The sequence below is a fragment of the Condylostylus longicornis genome, unplaced genomic scaffold, assembly GCF_029603195.1.
Source record: "Condylostylus longicornis isolate FDR11 unplaced genomic scaffold, ASM2960319v2 ptg000084l, whole genome shotgun sequence".
In the NCBI taxonomy this organism is placed as follows: Eukaryota; Metazoa; Arthropoda; class Insecta; order Diptera; family Dolichopodidae; genus Condylostylus; species Condylostylus longicornis.
The window spans coordinates 8,671,448-8,685,355 of record NW_026578052.1 but is presented as its reverse complement, the minus strand read 5'-3'; the positions used below and the strand labels follow the sequence as shown (position 1 = coordinate 8,685,355).

Below are 13,908 nucleotides of genomic sequence, written 5' to 3'. Positions count from 1 at the left end.
AGTAGACTTTCGAAATGCACTTTCTGTTCACAACCAGTTTTGGATTTCATTATACAAATTTTTCGGAATTCTATATTTTTCATAAGGAGCCTTTGTCATAGTTCAAATATTTCATTTTCGTCAAATACGTACCTCAAATTAATCACTCTGTAGGTTATTTATATAAAGTGCATTTATTACATATTCTTAAACCTTTTTATATTATGGTGTTTCCTCAATCACATAATATATTTACAAATCCATGGACAACATACCTACATTCATGTATATAGAGAATTTTAAATTTTCTTTCTCTGCTTTTCCAAATCCATTTTGGAATTTTAATCATAATCATAAAATTGCAATCAGGACATTCTTGTATTCGTTTCGTTCGACATGCAACATTATTATTGTTTGTTTGTTTGCCCGTTTGCTTTTCTTTCTTCCTTTTTTTTTTCTTGCAAATTCTTTTATATACATTTAAAGAGTACATATGACAAAGTGATGGTGGTTTGTTCATTCAAGAAAATTTTCACAAGTTATTCATAACTCTTAACTATTTTTGTTGTTTTTTTTTTGTTTTTTAAATGAAAATATTTTATTTATTTTTGGATTATGCTCCAATCCATTGATTTGTTTCTTTGCTGGTTTCATTAAAAAATTTTCATGTATAAAGAAAAATTATTTTTCACGATTTTTTTTTTTTGTTTTCCTGTTCATTTTTTTTACACATTTGGTAAAAAGTGTTAATAGTGCTCAAGGCTCAAGTAATTTGTTAAAAAATATTTTTGCTTTTTTTCTTTTTCGTTTTCGTTGCGTTTTGCCAAAGTGATTAAAATAATGTCACAGTAAAAGTCATAAATATGACTTGAAATGTCTTTAATTTCAGTCTTGCAGTAGCAGAAAATGCACACATGTAAATAGTAATTATGTGAATGAATTAAATGTAGTGAGTAAAGAGAGGGTAAAAATGGGAAATTTATAATAGTATGTTTTGTTGGTCGAGTTGAGGTATACCGTTACTTAATACATTTTATGTAAAGGATAAACGTAAGAATTAGTATATAGATGTTGCTTGTACAAGGCGAACAGAATGTGTAAACAGTTTGAAATGTAGAAGAAATTTAGCATTGAAATAAAATATTTTCGAGTACAAATTCATAAAATTAACAAGAAGTCATGAATTATAAATGAAATTGATATATATGTAAGAAAATAGAGTAAACACCGTCGCAGTTATTGTCATCTGGAAAAGTCTGTTCGGAAGCAGACGCCACTAAGCGAAGGTGATTATTTTTAATTATATTTTTACATATGTATACATTAATACGAAATGAGCAAAGTTAAACCGTCCAGTTTCGAGAATATTAATTGAATAATAAGATATTGTCTTTTGTTACTTTGCGGCTTACTAGAGAATGATATGTACAGGGAAATACGATATCTGCCGTCTCTACTTAAAAAAAAAACAAGAAAACCGACTGTCTATTGCATAAGTGTTTTAGTAGTTCAATACTAAAAAGTGACAGAATTAATTTGATACGGATTAGAGGTCTTTATCAAGTGGTATGGAAGCAAGAAAATAATGAATTTATGAATTTCCGGGAAATTTTTCATTATACATTCTAAGCTCAGATAATCTACAGGCAGCTTTATAATACAATATCTAGCAATATGTGATAAGAAATGATGACCTCTTTTTAAGTCCCCGTATTAACAGACGTTTTCGGCATCCGGCTGAAGGTTAAACGTTTTAAGTACATTTAAACTACATTACATGTTGTTGTATAACATACAATTTTCTAGCCGAAAAAATATTTAAGGCCGACACCAAAATTTGTTTTTTTTTCGGCTATCACTGTATAACACTTGTTATCTATTTTGTTTCCATAAAATGTATAGATTTTTTACGTCAATAATTTTCATTTCATTAAAACTATTTTACACCATAAGAAAAGAAAAACAAAATGTCTAAATTTCTAAAACGTACTTTTTCAATCATGTTCACAACTCATAAGAATGTCAGAATATTTAAGTGCCTACTCCAACATTAAAATGTTCTTTTATGATTCCTTCAATTCACTTATACCAAACGAACAACTTATACTATACAATGTATATGAAGTACTTGTGTTGAACACTTGAAACTTTTAAGAATGTCAATTGCGATTATTGCGCCCGCTTATTTAAATATGAAATGAAAAAAAAAAACAAAAAAAAAACGAATTTAGGAAAAACTTGTGCTGTTTCGCAGTTTGAATAAATCTTGCAAAAAAAAAAATTTATTTATTAAAAATGCAAAAAGATGCTTTTGAACTGTTGAATTTCATTCAACATTTTGAAAATGGCATTAAGAAAAGAATTTTATTTAATTTTCTTTTAAAGAAAATTTATAAAAAAAGATTCAATTGCATGTATGCATTAAGATCAAGAATGTGTGCCACAATATGTAGGTATCTAGCCTTCTTCTAAACTTGATTATGAATTTCTTCTACAATTTTTATGTTTTCTAAGACATTTTTCTTTTTTTTTACCACAAGAAATTCGTGAAGACCTTTTATTAGAATGAAATTTTAAAAGTGTTGAAGAAACATACACAGAAAAAAAATGTAGAAGAACATATGTTAGAAAATTTTGTTGGCAGCATCCCAAAATATATATTTTTTTTTCATTTTTAATATTTTTTGATAAGTTTTAAAAATAAAATTGCAATCATAAATTTTCTACTATATTAGATCTACATTACACATATCATTTCGCTAATAGGGTAATTGTATAAAATAATAAAGAAATTATTAAGAAATTAAATAAATTATAAATTCAATTTCCGTATTTTTGTCTTTAGCTGAAAATTTGTCAGTAAAATCAATTGACTTGATATGAATTTTGTCACAAATCTTTTCTATTTTAGACGATCGATTTCATTGGTGCCCAACTTTTGCCATTTCTTGTTCTACTATTCTCCATTATGAATTTTCAAACCTTTATTTTACATTGCATTTATCTTGACGATTCCATTCTAATAGTTGCTTGGTTTAGATTATCCACAAGGTCTTTTTGCATTTTGGCCTTCTTATTTGTTTTTCTATAGAATGCTGTTTGCATAAGTCTGATTGGTTACCATTTCTAACTTTGTCGAAATAGTTGGCATAAGATGCGGAGATACTTATTTACGAAAACCTCTATTTTACAAATGTCTACCTTTTTTATCGGACAAGTTTCACTACCATATAATTTCACTGGTTTAAGACAAACATCAAAGATCCGTCGAACTCCAAATATTCGATATAGCTTTCCAAATGCCACCCTAGCTTTATTGAGTTTGTTCTCAATACTCAAAAATTGTTGCACCCTCTGTACTTATAACGTTCCTCAAATAAGTACGTAACTTTATTTATACTGATGTTCTCATTGATGGTATTTGTTATATACTATACTAATGGTCTATTTGTAAACCCAATTCTGCCGCATATTCTATAATCTTCTTTGGCTATGTTTTCATATTTTCAGGAATGAGTGGGAAGACATGCATCGTCTGGCTATTCCAGATCGTCCATCATGTTGAATATGTTCAAATTGATCCCATTTCTTACCTTATTTATTTTCCGCAAGACTTCATCCATTACTATGTTTATTGAGTAAGAGGAAACAGCCATATTTTTGTTTTTTTTTTCATCGAAGGAAGGAGGAAAGCATGAATGCTACTAACATACCATTCCCTGGCAACCCATATTTAGTTATGTATTTTACAGCAAAAACCTCCTCCTTATATTTTGATACTATAGTCCCCTTAGACCAACCATCAAATTTTCTTTAATATAGATTGAAAGACATTCAACGATCACCGATTTGATGAAGCGCATTTTGCGCCTTCTGGGAGAATTCCGGATAACAAGGAGCCCAGAGACCTCTACGTTGACATGTTGCTTCAGACGAACTCTATGTTTCATCGCCCTTTCGTTAATTTCGTCAACTACACATGGAATCTTTAGATCTCTGTGCAAATCTCCATTTCGCACATACCAAGGTGCATCTACCATATTCCGCAAAATCCTATTCTGGAACACTCATATTTAACATCCTTCGTTATTATAATTGAATCACTTAGCTTTCCCTTGTGAAGAATTTGCGTACATTAATTTAATGATTTTAATTATTTTATTGGGGATTCCCCTTATAATTCGAAAGTTCTCGATATGGCATTTCTAATTACACATCATTACTGAAAGGAACCATTTATACAAAAAAATTTTAAAATCCTTAATAGCCAACAACAACAGTTTAAAATCTTATTACTCGTATATTTTTCCAATTATGTGCCTAATTTTTTTAATGAACTAGCATAAGTGATAAGTTATTCTTTTCTAAAATACTCTAGAATGTAATACTTATATATAAGTTCTTCTTTAAATTAAAATAATAATATATAAAATATGAAATCTTTTCAAAACTTGTTAATATTTTATAAATACTACTTATACACATAGTAAATATTTCTATAATGAAGTGTGATGTTTCAATAGGGTTTCTATAATAATAAAAATATAAAATTATGAAAAGAGAAGATAAGATATAAGAATAATAGTTATATAATGTTAACAAAATTATTATTTTATTATTATTCAATTTCTATACAAAATATATGTATATATACGAGTATATATATTGTACTCTCTTAGGTCTCTGTATCCTTAAACTATTTATATTGAAATTGTTTGTTCTTCTTTATCTTTTTTGTTTCTAGAATGTGTTCATTTTATACTTCCTATCCTTTTTTTTGGAATTTCATATTGAAAAGCAATGAAAAATGAATATAAGCTTAAATTATTAAGATAATAACCAGTAATAATAATATTATTTTTCTATAATATATTTTGCTAATAAATAGTTTGTCCAATGATTCATTTTAATAAAATTTATTGAAATAATGAAAGCAAAAGCCAGCGCAAAATATCCTTAAATACAATAAAAACTACGGCATGTCACAAATTACGAGTGATTAAACTCTTGATTATCGACCTTAAAGTAGTTCAGGATTAAAGGATTAATAAGCAAAAACCAAATTGAATTCCACTTACAAATAATGAAATTTGAGGTAAGAGCCATAAACATTTAGGCATATCTCGCTTTGGAATGGCGCTTGAGCTTATGCAACAACAAGAGCTATGTGGCGAAAAAGGAACGAAGCAGGAACGGGACACATTAAGCAGGTGGAATCTCAATATTGAGGTTGGCATTTTGACTGGACATATTTTATTGGAAAAAATAGCCAAGACACTGTGCATTTACTTATCGGCTGATTGCATGGGACGCCGACACACCGGGATTTTGGACAGATGCTCTCCAAGTGCGTGGGGTGGGGTGCGTGGGTGTTGTGCTGAACTTTTTCAAGCGACTTGGATGGATTTAGCGAGAAGGGGTGTGTCATGTAGGGATGCCGATGGTATATTTTCAAAAAGGAAATTTTCCGAGATCCGGATCCCATATATTTTATTATCGCCTTTTATCACTTTTAGCGTCAACCTGAATATTAACTGTACGGCTTTAGGATTAATATAAATAATTAACTTATAAATATAAGTCTTATTGGCAAAATAATTAAAATTTTCATAGTTTCTCATCTCAACATCTACCCAATTTTGTACACTGGTACTGTATATGTTTGTACATACATTATATTCTTATGAATATAGATAAGAACAATTTAACTATATTATTAAGCCGTTGCAACAAGTTGTTATCCTAAAGCAAAACTATTGTATTCCGAAAAAAATAAAACTATTATAATAAAATGTTTACAATAACATTTTTAAAAGATATAGACGAGGATGTTAAAAGCGAATAATAATCTAAAATAATTTTCTGATAATCCATAGACTCTATTTTTCATTATGATTTCATTTCAGTCATTATAATACTAATAGAAATAATAGAAACTATATAGAAATGATTTTAATGCCATTAGTTATTATTTTTAACAATATTAAATGGAAAAAGATAAATTTTTAGTAATTTATTTTCAATATTTTTTTTGAGAAATGTGGATACAATCTAGCACAATAATTTTATAGAAAGGGTGTTGATTACTGTTAAGCTTATAAAAGAAAAATATTAATTTTTAGTTCAGCCCTTAAGCAGTTCAAATTATTTGTCAAAAGATATGTTGCAATTACAAAAATCTTTTCAATAAAGAACAATTTTTTATAGGTTATTAGGGATTTGATTCATATTTTTTTGAAAATCAATATAAATAAAACTATTTTGAATTAAAAGACTGTTTCCATGATTTAATAAATTGGTGTCATAGGAAAATTAAGCAGCTACTGCAATGTTATACTATAAATAAGTTTGCAAACGAATAATCTATAAATTAAAAAAGATTACATGAACCGCCACGCAGTTGCAGAGCATGTCAGGGTGTGTCATGTCAATTATTAATTTTTAAAGACCAAATCATCTCTACTCCACGCTTTCAAACCATTTCTATTCAGTACTTTAATTAAAATTGTTTGTTTATAAATATAGGTTAAAGCAGCAATCGAAAATCCCAAGGGAAATTTTTACAATGAAATAAATTATTGGGTTTGCCCTACAATTATATCCGAGTCCAATGATATTGATTTATTAGCACACCCCTGGTTGATTTTAACTATGTATTTTATTTGCCACCACAACCTGAAAAAAAATACATTTATAATTGCTAAACAACCTGGATTTAAATATTTACATGCCTACATATTTAAATTTTATAAAGCATATTATTATTTAAGAATGACTACTTAGAACGACTCAGAACTAAAATTAACTCGCACTGGACAATGTATAAAACCAAATGTCTTACCAACACCTACATGACACACGAACGCTTTCACACATAATATGGACTCAAAAATATTTACACTATAATCTCTTCCAATTCAAAATAACAAAAGAAACATATAAAGTACACTGTTTATTGATCAGGAAGGAATTAAAATAAGAAGTTTTATTAGTTTATAAGTATAAATATATTTATTTTAGGCACATCTACATCTATATATTCTATACGAAATATAACGTATTATGTACGAGTATTAGACCTATTGACCTATATAAATTCAATTAAATTTTTATATCATCTCCTTTTCTCTTAAAATAATACATCATGATATACCAACTATAAAATCTGTTATTCTAAGAAATTCATCATGTATACATACCTAACATGTAAGGCCTACATTATATACATCTGGATATAAAAATAATTTAATTTACTTAAAATAAATATTATATTTTCTTTATTTATAACACTCATTTGAATAAAATAAATTCAAAAAACCACATTTATTCAATCATGCTTGAACAAATTAAAGAAACCACCATTAAAATGGACACACTAAAACCATAATCTTTTTTTTTTTATATAATTTACATTTTATGTCCATAAAAAAGAAACTGTCACATGTATGGATTCAATCTATCAATGAGGTATTTATCTTGAAATTGTGGATAATTTGAAGAGGTAACGGGACAAACACGGAATTCACGATTAAAACTATATTAAACGTAATGAAATTTTTGTTACTTATATCAAATTTAAAACTGTTATACTAATTACAATATTAAATTATAACAGTTATCTATTTTGGTTTGATAATTATAACAGTTATTCATTTTGGTCTATGACAAAACTTCTTTTCCTTCTTAGTCCACTTGATAGCGTTAGAATCTTCCACTTGAATTTCAGAGTCAAGCATCAGTTTCACTGAAGTCATTGAATAAGTCATTTAGGTAACTAAGCGGTGATCAGCCTGCTGTAGTTTTTTATTATAAAAAATATTTAAAGTTAAAAAAATATGATAAATTTTTTTGCACTGAGGCCAGGTATAATTCTGAATAGATTTTCAAAACTGTTATACTAACGTATTTTCATAAAAGAACATTAATTACGAATAAAAAAATAAAAATTCTTGTAAAATCTAAAAGTAAAGTTTTGACAAAGATTGGATGTCAAAACTCAGATTATTAGTAGAAAAGTACATATTAAGAAAGTAAATCATAGTATGTAACCTACATAACATATGCAAACTTTTGAATTTAATCTTAACAATGTTTTGTTGTACAAAAACTCTTAAGTAAACTAATTGAACAGGTTTCTTTTAATTTTTAATATTAATTTTCTTTCTAAATATTTTAAAAATCTTCAATTATACACACAAGCATAAATACAAATTCACATATATATGTACATTGGTATAATTTTTGCATACATAATTATGTTTGTGCATTTAGTGGGTTATAATCACTGTAAATGAAGCAAAGTTGTACAAAAAAATTATTACCCATCTATTTATTGGGAATTGAATAGCTTTTCCTTTTGAAATTTTCAAAATAAAATCAAAAGGAAAAACTTTATTTTTATTTAACCCATATATAGAAAATGAAAGAAGCCTCAAAATTTAAATATTATTTTTCAAGCTTATATAATACTAGGCATAATTATAAGCCTGTGAAATACTTATCAAGTATAGGAACTGGTATAGTAAGTATGTATGTATATAATTATAACTAAAGATACTTATACATACATGTATGCATGTATATTATACATACATTATATATGTAGGTATTTAACCAAAACTATAGCGAGGGATTATTAGCAGCTATTTAATAATTTCAATTATGTTTTATTTTTGTTTGAATATTCAAAAAAAATATTATCTTGGATGCCTATACATACATGTGTATGTACCTACATCCAAATACATCAATTAATACTCATGTCTACTACTCACATAATCTTCCTCCCTATCTGAATTTTTTCTTTAAATAAAAAAATAAATAAACTTAAAACTTTAAAATTTACTTTTTACAACACTAAACACGTCTGGTTTATGCATTAGATAAGCAAATACTGAAGCGATCACACAGTAATTGGCATTTCGTACGCTCAATGTCAAAGAGCGCGGAACATCAGAAATTAAATTTTGAAGCGCATGTATTTTTCACAAAAATCGCCTTTCGAATTTAATTTATTTTGCAATTTCCACATGTATAATTTTTTTACTCCCTAAAAGTTTAATAAAAATGCTCTTTTTGCCATACTCACAACACAAGCTATTTTTCAAAAACAAATGTCGGTACAATAGTATTTTTTATCTGCACAATTATAATCATATTAATCCGAATATTAATGTAGCTTTTATAAATGTACACAAAATCACAAATAGATCATAAATTAAATTTTTTAACTTATTAAAATGTACCTTCCATAAAAGCTTGAACTGTACTTAACGTACATTACATATGTGTGTGTATGCCACAGTTAATTCATTTGAATAACACCAAAAATTAAAATATTTTATTCCTTATTTTTTCCATATTTCTTATAAAAAATTATTTTTTCTGTTTTCTTTTTCTGTTCTACACTTTAAATTAAAGAAGTTATTGAACATTGAGAAAAATTGAGAAACATTAAAACATAAGAAAAAAATACAGTTTGACAAATTCTGTTTGATTTCTTGTTCATTTAAGATTAAGAGATTTTTTTTATATTTAATTTTGCATATTTTCAGGAGAGCATAAAATAAATTAATTTTTTTTTTTTCAGATTGATTTCATTTTTCACAATATGTATTGGAGCAATATTAGGAATCGATTTCCGTGGGCAAGGAATTTTAGGTATATATTTTTATAAATTTAATTTTAAAATATAATTAGTATGCTATATAAAATTGTTTGTTGCCAGATGTATAATTATATTACTATCAATAAAAGGATTAACATTTGACAGAACGAAAATATTGGTCCCATTTTTTCATTTTTAGTTAGATCTAATATTTTAATATCTTATTTTAATGAAATGATTATGTTAAATTTTGTGTTCCGCATTCTGTTCTGAGGAATGAAGAATTAACTGTTTTTACGCAATGACCCTTGGTAAACATACGAAATGATAAATTTTGTTTATAAAACAACTTGATGATTTCCAAATAGAAGAGTTTTATTGGTTATAGAAATGTGGTATTGAATTAAAACAATTTCGCTCCACTCTAATGCAACGCTTTTGCAAATTAGCTTGAAAAATATCAAAATTGTTTCGGTTTTTGCTGTTTCGTTTCGTTCCCTTTTCATATGATCGATTTTTTATCGTAGCTTTTAAATTTCATTTTTATTCGTTCTTTACTTCTTTGAAATAGTTGTCAAGTAAAGAGCCATATTTTTTTGAATTTCAAAAGAATTTTTTTTTAAATTTGGAAGGAGAAAATTCTGATTTTTGGTTTTTGCCGTTGAATTTTTAAGTAATTTTCAAGTGCTAATATTAATTTTTTAACTAAATATTGTAATAGCCGTAAATTTGAAGATTTTCAATATTTCTCATTATAAAAACGAAGGTCACCTTTTTTGAATTGATCAAAAATTGTAAGTAGCTGCATTTTGGTAATACAAATACATTCTAATTTAAATATCTAATAAATTAGGTTAAAAATGGCGCTATCTGTAGTAGAATCGAACAATATGGGAAATAAAGATTTACAATTAATTGAGGAAAATATTCCTCTTCACAATGATTGTGCAACAAATTTACAGTCAACTGGTGATAGTTCAACTCTCAAACATCCACTTGAAAATACATGGACATTATGGTATTTAGAAAATGATCGTACAAAATCATGGGAGGAACTCCAAAATGAAATTACAAGTTTTGATACAGTCGAAGATTTTTGGAGTTTATGTAATCATATTAAGTCTGCATCGGAAATCAAAATTGGTAGTGATTATTCGTTATTTAAAAAAGGTATACGTCCAATGTGGGAAGATAATGCTAATAAAAAAGGTGGACGTTGGGTAATTACATTAGAGAGAAAACAACATAAAATTTTGGACAATATTTGGTTAGATGTATTACTTAGTTTAATTGGTGAGGCTTTTGATAATTCAACTGAAATTTGTGGTGCTGTTCTTAATGTTCGATCAAAATTCGACAAAATATCAGTATGGACTGCTAATGGTAAAAATGAAGAAGGAATAATGGAAATTGGTAGAAAATTAAAAGAAAATCTTCATCTTGATTCTTATGGTATTATAATACAATATGAATTGCATAAGGATACAATGGTCAAATCAGGAGCTGGTATCAAATCTATTTATTCAATTTAAATAATCTTGTTATTTTTGTTAAAAATTTTTGCTCATTTGTGATTGAATTGTACCTATGTACCTACTTACCCAGGGGCAATAAAAATTTTGATATGAAAAACAAAATTTGGTATTCAAATCTGCCAATAAGATTAAAATTTGTAAGAAGATATTTCAGGGTTAAATACCAATTACTTGCGGGATTTTAGATAAACTAGATAGTAGGTATATTGCAAAATGAAAATTTTGATTAATAGTCGCGTGATTGAAAGAAATTTTTAAAATGCATACATATATGTGCCCAGATAGGCTATACATTATATTTATTTACCTATCCTATTTGTTGTCATTTTTATATAAATTTAACATATCATTTCTACATCAACTAATTATGATGTAGAAATGGTACTTACATAAAATTTTATGTAGTTATTTGAAATTTTTGTATTTTTAAGTGGGTATGTCTACCTACTTAAATGTAATCACAATAAAATAAATTAGTAATACCATCCACATTTACAGAAATAAAAGAGTGGGGCTTATTTTTGAATTCTCACTACAGCTGGAAAGATTACACTGATACTATGTAGTGCCAACCTACATATTTAAATTAATAATTAATTTTGCGCCGCAGATAATTAATAAATATGATATATTAATTTTATAGATAATTTTAAGAAAAGAAACTTTTGATCATTAAATTTAATTTCTGCGATAAGGATACAAACTTTCAGAAGTACTTCAGTATACCTACATGTAAATAAAAATATACATTGTATTTTATATAATATACTCTTATATACTTACGTATATGAAATATTAATTTATTCCTCAATAATAAAATATGAATACAAAAAAAGTTTACAAACGTACTCAAGTAAACTGGAATTTAAATAATGTATATACATACATCGCACTTTTGTTAACATTTAGACAAACAAATTTATTTTTGCTTTTAAATTCCAAATTCGAGTTATGTATTTCTATTGTAAGACAAAAGGCTTAAAACAACCAAAAACAAAAAGCCTATTAACTTTAAAAGTTCAAATAAAAAGAATATTTTCGTTATTTCATCATACATAAGCATATTGTGAGTAAATGCGTGAATATTATAACAAAGTGGTTAAAGAATAGCGAAAATCTGGCAATATAAAAATCTGAAACAGACCCCACATCTTTCAAAAATTATTAGAGTGCGTGGTAAATTTGAGTACATCTACAAACATATTATGTATGAAAAGACAATGTAAGGAAAGTATTTATGTAGGTTTGTAAATAATATTTTTATGTAATGTAAATTGTTATTCTATTTCCATTCGATTATATTATATAGGTACATATTTAAATATTTATGCGTACCTATACATATATATTATATTTTTTTTGAATCTATGATGATGCTATTGAGGATATTATTTTTATATGAATAATTCATAAAAAAGGAAACAATATAAAAAATGAAGGAGCAATTTTTTTTGTCTTGTATAATATATTTTCAAAATGTAAATTATTGTTTTTCATTTTATGATACTTCATGAAGCAAGTATAAAAATATAATATATAATATGTTCATTACATAATACATACCTACATAGCTGTATGTAGAATTGGTAAATAACAATATTTGTTACATAATGTAACCACCCACGTATGTGAAATTCCAATAACACTTTTAACTTATTGTACTTATTACATTCTTGTAGTACTTTCACTTTGTACATACATATGTACCCTTATCATGTTTTTAAAGCTAATAAAATTTCACTTTCGGGGAAACCAAAAGAAGTGTAAAGAGGTTTATAATTTCCTCTCTTAAAAGTAATTTCAAAGAATTTCATCAAAATATTCTAATAGGTAATTAAACTTTTTGCTTTTAATAAGAATTTTTTTGTTTTGAATTTTCACTTACAGACTTACATTATTTGTAATACATAAATGGACTAAATGCCTTATTTTTTTTAAAGAAGTTAATATAAATATAAAAAATATAAACAAATTTTCTTTCCTATTTTAATTAAGAAAATATTTAATTTTGAAAAAATCCTTTTTAATTTTAGATGCCTTCATGGATTTCAATTTAATGGAAATGATACCAGTGCCACCAGAGAATGGTGTTGAATTTATTACCGGTTCTGATGGTTTTGTTGCATATCAATTTAAAACTGGAGCTGATGTTAAATTTCCATATCGTCTTGTATTACCAGAAAAATTAAATGAATTTGCAATTATGGCAACATTTCGTCCAAATTCACGAACTGGTGGCTATTTATTCAGCATTGTAAATCCATTAGATACAGTTGTACAATTAGGTATACATATATCACCGGCTGATCGACGTGATAAATGGAATATTACATTATTATACACTGATGCTAGTATACATATGGCAACTAAAAAATTAGTAACATTTGAAATTGATTATTCTAAGAGATGGCAGAAAATTGCATTTGAAGTATTAAGCAATAAATTGACTTTCTTTTATGATTGCGTTGAAGTTGAAATGAGATTGGTGAAAAGGGAACCACCTGAATTAGTGTTTGATTCAGCATCAACACTATATCTAGCACAAGGTGGTTCAATGTTAAAAGGGCACTTTGAGGTAAGTGGAAATCTTTTAAAAATTGCTTTTAAATTTTTATATATTTTAAATAAAAATCCTGAATCTCTTTTTTAATGCCATGGATCTGTGATTTTCTACGATATTTTATTAAAATTTATTTTACACAAATTTTTATAAGTAAAATTTATAAAATGAAAGCTTATAAATTATTTATTGTATATATTTAGAAACTAATAAATTTGAAATGTTTA

At 26.4% G+C, this 13,908-nt stretch overlaps 2 protein-coding genes across 2 annotated transcripts in view; both read left to right on the top strand.

Annotated features, from left to right (window-relative positions):
• Nucleotides 1-13,908, top strand: part of LOC129613614 (collagen alpha-1(XV) chain-like) — a 126,311-nt gene that overhangs the window by 111,395 nt on the left and 1,008 nt on the right. The window contains exons 4-5 of the mRNA XM_055527745.1: nt 9,569-9,639; nt 13,155-13,696. Of these exons, the coding sequence (XP_055383720.1) occupies nt 9,569-9,639; nt 13,155-13,696 (613 nt within the window). The remainder of the gene's footprint in view (nt 1-9,568; nt 9,640-13,154; nt 13,697-13,908) is intronic.
• On the top strand, nt 10,180-11,193 carry LOC129613489 (eukaryotic translation initiation factor 4E1). Its single transcript, XM_055527587.1, has 2 exons — nt 10,180-10,380; nt 10,440-11,193. Exon 2 carries the CDS (start codon nt 10,447-10,449, stop codon nt 11,116-11,118), a length of 672 nt encoding a protein of 223 aa, XP_055383562.1. The 5' UTR covers nt 10,180-10,380; nt 10,440-10,446; the 3' UTR covers nt 11,119-11,193.

Excerpts from the sequence above, each read along its gene's own strand:
- LOC129613489 (XM_055527587.1), top strand. The coding sequence starts at position 10,447 with ATGGCGCTATCTGTAGTAGAATCGAACAATATGGGAAATAAAGATTTA.